This window comes from Myotis lucifugus, unplaced genomic scaffold (assembly GCF_000147115.1).
Source record: "Myotis lucifugus unplaced genomic scaffold, Myoluc2.0 scaffold_841, whole genome shotgun sequence".
NCBI lineage: Eukaryota > Metazoa > Chordata > Mammalia > Chiroptera > Vespertilionidae > Myotis > Myotis lucifugus.
This window is the reverse complement of record NW_005871889.1, coordinates 3,651-9,697: the sequence shown is the minus strand read 5'-3', so window position 1 is coordinate 9,697 and position 6,047 is coordinate 3,651. Positions and strand designations below refer to the sequence as shown.

The following is a 6,047-nucleotide window of genomic DNA, read 5'->3' as shown; positions in this document are numbered from 1 at the left end:
CATCCGCTCCCACCTTAAAAAATGCCACCATGCCAGTGTTTCACAGCCGGCTCTGTGGCCTCCGTTTTCGACAGGAGAACACCCGCTGGCCTGAGCTCACACATCGGGCGAGTGGCACAGCCAGACCTTAACTCCGAGCCCCCCATTGTAGCCCGAAATTCACCCCGCCTCTATGGCCCCCTAAGGAAGATGGAAGGTGTCCTCTCACACCCCCTGGGGGTGGGGGCCCGGGACCTGTGTGGGCCTGGCCAACCTAGAGGAATAACTGGTTGGGCACCGCCTGCAGCCCCCAACCCTCCTCCCTTCACTCACCAGCTGGGAAGGGTCTGGGAATCAGGAATCGCTGGGTAGCTGCGAGGACCAAAGGTCAGACAGGGGTTTCCTGCCCACCCCTGGGAACTTCCTCCTTCCCGACACAACTTCTGCCTCCTTGATGAACACCACCCTGGGGTACCCCTCCCCGTTGTCCACCCCCCCACTCCATTACAGTGGCTAATGGGGGGATGGGTCCCCCTGCAGCAGCCCTTACCCGGCTGTGCTCCCCACCAGGCAAGGGACACCAATTCCATCTCCTTGTCCCTTTCCCCTCAGCCCCGTCCCTCCTTCCTGCCACCCTCGACCCCCTGGGGCTAGGGGTTGTGTCCCATCTGTCTCCTCAAGCCTGAGGGCCCTCCCAGCTGGGGCTGGGGCTGATGCCTCTTGGGGGGCGCTGGCTTCACCCAGCACGTGGAGGTTTCCCTGGAACTCCTGGTTCTGGGGTGACAGGCAGGAGGACACACCCAGAACCCTTTGCTCCTTGGTTCCAAATCTCCTGCACGCCCACCTGGGGTCACCCCAAATGAAGCTCAGCTCCCACCCATCGGGCGCCTTCTCCTCACCATCTCACGGGGCCCCGAAACAATGCTTGCAGCAGGAAATGGTAGCAATAATAGCAGCTTCCCCACACAGCCCCGTGACTGGGCATCATGCACACCCACCTCACAGAGGGGAAAGCCGGGGCACAGGCAGGAGAAGCCCCTCCCATGAACCCGCACAGCCAAGCCGGGCTCCCCATGCCTCTAACGTCATTGCTGCTCGTGAGGCGAGGCCGGAGCACTTCTTAAGCACCTGCGTGAGCTGGGATGGGGCGGGATGACAGCTCCCGGAGTTGTCCCTAGCAGATCCCAGGGAAGGATCTGGGGTGTGTATCTAAGGCGTCCCTTGAGATAAACTTTAACCGTGCAGGTGTGGGACATTCAAACAGTTACTAGCGAAGAGGCTGCTCTTACGCAGGCAGGACCAGAGGGGCAGCTTTGGGACCAACAAAGACCAGAGGCTTTAATTTAAACTTTTAAGCGGACGCAAATAAATTCAATTAACTGCCGAAGGAATCACACCACACGAAACATATGCAGTTGCAAATCACACAGCTTTTTTATTATTCACACAAATTCCTGAGCTGCGGGTACAAACTTGGGGATCCCGGTGGTGCTGTCCGCTGGGGTCCGGCAGCTAGGCTGGTCTGGTCAGGATGCAGGGAGGCGGCGTTTCTCACCCGAGAGCTCGGTCGCATCTCCATCCGGGGTTGTTGGCTGTTCTTCTGTCTTCTGGCGGGGAGAGGAGCGTGGAGCTGCGTCGCTTGTCAGACCGTCAAAGGGACGGGCCCTTGTAGCTGTCTTGACAGGCGAGCATCGATAGCTGGCCAGGAGTCCATATTTAAAGCTTGTTCGTACCCGTAGCAGCTCAAGTGGCTCTCAGCGATTTACATTAATCTCAAACAAGGCGAGGGGGCTAAGGAGAGTAGGTGACTCACACAAGTGTTTACTTGACAAGTCACTCTGAGTTGTTTACTGAAGTTCAAATCCTTATCTCTGGGGTACACATGCTTCAAGGCAGTAGGAAATGTGTCTTTTTTTAAAAAAATATATTTTATTGATTTTTTTACAGAGAGGAAGGGAGAGAGATAGAGAGTTAGAAACATCGATGAGAGAGAAACATCGACCAGCTGCCTCCTGCACATCTCCCACTGGGGATGTGCCCGCAACCCAGGTACATGCCCTTGACCGGAATCAAACCTGGGACCCTTCAGTCCGCAGGCCGACGCTCTATCCACTGAGCCAAACCGGTTTCGGCAGGAAATGTGTCTTAATATCATACTTTACGTTTTAAGGAAAGTTCACTCAAACATTTTAAAACTTTTCTAACATTCTTTAAGCATTTTAAACATTTCTATATTTTACTACATCAGGCGTCCACGCCACCGCCACCCAGGATCAGCCCACCCGCTCCGTGAGCTAAGCAGCTCCGCACAATTTAGCTCATGTAATTGGCACTGCCCTGTGAGGTGGGCACCCATCTGAGGTCAACCCGCTGCGGGGTAAGCCCAGCTCAGTGAACCAACAGTTTAAGACCCAGGGCGGTCCCTTCTGCCTGTACCTCCTCTTTCCTCCTCCACATGGTGCGGACGGGGACCTGAGCTCATTCCTCTGCTGCAAGTGCCCAGAACAGCGCCTGGCACAGAGCAGGGGCAGCTGGAGAAACTGAGGTTCAGAGAGGCCGAGGACGCCCAGTCACCCAGCTGGTGCCCCACCCAGAAAGGCCAGCCAGGCCTTGGTCCCTGCCCCCTGCCCCCTGCCCCCCCTCGCCTTCCCTTCACAGCCTGGGTGGGAGTGTTGAGATAACCCACCGCTCCCCGTTTCCTCCTGGCCAGGAAGGAGCCAGGCAGAGGAAGTATTAAGAGGAGTAATATAAACACTCCCCCCTGTGGGCGGCTGGGTCCAGAAGGGGCGAGCCACCACCCAGAACAGACCAGCCAGCGGAGCAGCACCAGTGCACCCGACGGGCGGCCGGCGGGCGGCAACCCAGGGAGGAGATGGGCCTGGCCATGGAGCACGGAGGGTCCTATGCTCGGGCGGGGGGCAGCTCTCGGGGCTGCTGGTATTACCTGCGCTACTTCTTCCTCTTCGTCTCGCTCATCCAGTTCCTCATCATCCTGGGCCTGGTCCTCTTCATGGTCTACGGCAACGTGCACGAGAGCACCGAGTCCAACCTGCAGGCCACCAAGCTCCGGGCTGAGAGCCTGCACAACCAGCTCCAGGTGCTCGCTGCCAGCCACGCCAACCTGACCAAGGAGCTCAACCTCACCATCCGCGCCAAGGATAGCATCATGCAGATGATGCTGGTTGCCCGCCGAGACCTGGACCGGATCAATGCCAGCTTCCGCCAGTGCCTGGCCGACCGGGTAAGGCCAAGGGCCTGACACTGGCCCTGGTGACCCCAGAAAGTCACCTCTCTGAGCTTCTGTTTCCCCATCCACGGAATGGGAGTCACAGACCTTACTTTTTAAATTTAATCCTCACCTGAGGATTTTGTTTCCCTTGCTTTCAGAGAGAGTAGAAGGGAGGGAGGGAGGGAGGGAGGGAGGGAGGGAGGGAGGGAGGGAGGGAGAGAAAGGCATCCTGACTGAGGGCAGGGAGTGAACGCAGCCCAGGTATGTGCACTTAACTGGGAATCGAACCCGAGACCCTTTGGTGTGTGGGCCGATGCTCTAACCACTGAGAACACTGGCCAGCGCCAGACCCTTCGTTTTGCATGAGGAGCCCTAACAGATCAGCAATGCATATTTTGTTTGTGTAAGTATATCCCGTGCAATATTTTGGATATACTTATGCTAACAGAAAGGATTCATTGTCTCTCAGGAATTCAAGTGTAACCGAGCATCAGCCCTGGGCCGGTGAATTAATGCGCATAAGAGGCTCAGAATGTGCCAGCTGCAAACACACTGCAAACAAGAACTGGCTGGATAGAAACTCAGAGCTTGTGTCTCTTTCTTAGCAGTCAGTAGGGACGGCTGATTTTTGCCTTATGCTGGCGTCCGCTTGAGAAATAGTATCTCATTACGGAAGCCCAAGAGCTAGGGAGGAACCCTCAACCCTCTTGCAGATGGGGAAATGGAGGCTTGAGAAGGAGGTGGTTTTCCCAGGGGGCCAGAAGCAGGGGGGACACGTGGGGGTCTCATGGAGACTGTTACCCCTCGCACTCATGCCAAACTCATCGGGCCACCCCTGTGTTCCCTCACGCACACACTTACACGCCGCACACGCTCTTTGTCAGTAGCAAAGTAAAGATATAAAAGGAAGGGAAGGGTCTTAGTGCCAAGACCCTGAGGGGGAGGGGCCTGGGATTGGGGGGTTCCTGGGTGGGGACAGCCTTGATGTTTCCCACCAGAGGGGCTCTGGCCGGCTGGGGTGGGAGGTGGGGAGGACCAGCCTCAGATCACCCACCCTCCTCACGGGACAGGAAGGCCCCTCAGATCCGCTCCAGAAAGGGCCCCGTCTTTGCTGCTCAGACCCAGGGCAGGGCGTGTCTCCTTTCGACTCCCCAATGGGGGCTGGTCCCCCTCATGCTCCAGGGCAGGGAGGGACTCCCCTCAGGCCCCCGGGGAAGTCTGGTCTCCATCTGACCTTTGGAATGGGGGCAGGTCCCTCCTCAATCCCCAGAGCAGGGCGGTTCCCCTTCGGACCCCAGCACCCAGCACGGGATGCACCCTCCTCAGACTCTCAGGGCAGAGCCGTGAATCCCCGCCAGCCCGTCCCCAGGACACACAGCACCATCCCAGCAGGAGCCACTAAGAAGGAATCGGGGTCGGGGTCGTAAAGTGTTAGGCTCTCACGCTCACCCCCCGGGTCCTGACTCCCTGCTGTAGATGATTAGAAATCCGAGAATCTAGATCTTCACAACTTTAAAATTGGAAAATCATGCTTTTCCCCCTTTTGAGTTGACAAATTCCTCTAGGCTTGAACCTCTCAGGGTTTTCTCTTAAGGGGATCCTGTCCCACGCCCCCACCCCAGGAGGGGGTGCTGATGGTTGTGGGGGAGCCCCTGGGGGCCGCCTTTGCCCTGCCCCCCAGCTGTGATCAGAGAACCAGGCGCCTTTGCCGCCCCAGCCAGTGATAGGGAGAAGCAGGGGTGGAGCCAGCAATGGGAGCTGGGCAGGGACGGAGCCGGCAGTCCGGGGAGCTAGGGATCCCTTGCCCAGGCCTAAAGCCTTGGCCAAACACTTTAGGCCTGGGCAGGGGTGGAGCCTGCAATCGTGGGGAGCTGGGGGTCCCCTACACAGACCTAATGCCTTGGTCAGAGGCGTTAGGCCTGGGCAGGGGCGGAACCAGCCATCGCAGGGAGCAGGGGCGGAATCAGCGATCCTGGGCAGCTGGGGGTCCCCTGCCCAGGTCTAATGCCTTGGCCAGAGGCGTTAGGTCTAGGCAGGGGCGGAGCCTGTAACCACGGGGAGCTGGGGGTCCCCTGCCCAGGCCTAAGGCCTCAGCCAGAGGCATTAGGCATGGGCAGGGGCAGAGTCAGCAATCGTGAGCAGCTGGGGGTCCCCTGCCCAGGCCTAACGCCTTGGCCAGAGGCATTAGGTCTAGGCAGGGGCAGAGCGGGAGATCGCGGGGAGCTGGGGGTCTCCTGCCCAGGACTAATGCCTCCACCAGAGGCCTTAGGTCTTGGCAGGGGCGGTGCCAGAGATCGTGGGTAGCAGGGGCAGAGCCGGCAATGGTGGGAGCTAGGGGTCCCCTGCCCAGGCCTGACACCTCTGCCGGAGGCCTCAGGCCTGGGCAAGGGGCCAATCTGGTGATCGGCGATCGGAGGGTGATGAGGGTCAACTCCTCTGGCCGAGGCATCAGGCCTGGGTGGGAGCAGAGCCAGCAATCGGAGGGGGCTGGAGGTCCCCTGTCCAGGCCTGATGCCTGGGCCAGAGGCGTCAGGCTTGGGCGGGGGGGTGGAGCAAGCGATCAGAGGGAGATGGGGGTCCCCTGCCCAGGCATGATTCCTGGGCCAGAGGCATCAGGCCTGGGCGGGGGTCAGAGCCAGTGATCGGGGGAAATGAGGGTCCCCTGCCCAGGCATGACACCTCTGGCGGAAGCATCAGGCCTGGGCAAGGGGCCGATCCTGCGATTGGAGGGTGATGGGGGTCAATGCCTGAGGGCTCCCAGTATGTGAGAGGGGGCAGGCTGGGCTGAGGGACACTCTCCCCCCCCCCCACCCAGTGCACGAATTTCGTGCACCGGGCC

General features: G+C 59.2%; 1 protein-coding gene across 1 annotated transcript in view; it reads left to right on the top strand.

Annotated features, from left to right (window-relative positions):
* The first annotated feature begins 2,735 nt into the window (after positions 1–2,735).
* The window catches only part of PLVAP (plasmalemma vesicle associated protein), a 5,737-nt gene continuing 2,425 nt past the window's right edge, over positions 2,736–6,047 (top strand). The window contains exon 1 of the mRNA XM_006106513.3: positions 2,736–3,220. Coding sequence (XP_006106575.1) covers positions 2,852–3,220 — 369 coding nt within the window. The 5' untranslated portion in view covers positions 2,736–2,851. The remainder of the gene's footprint in view (positions 3,221–6,047) is intronic.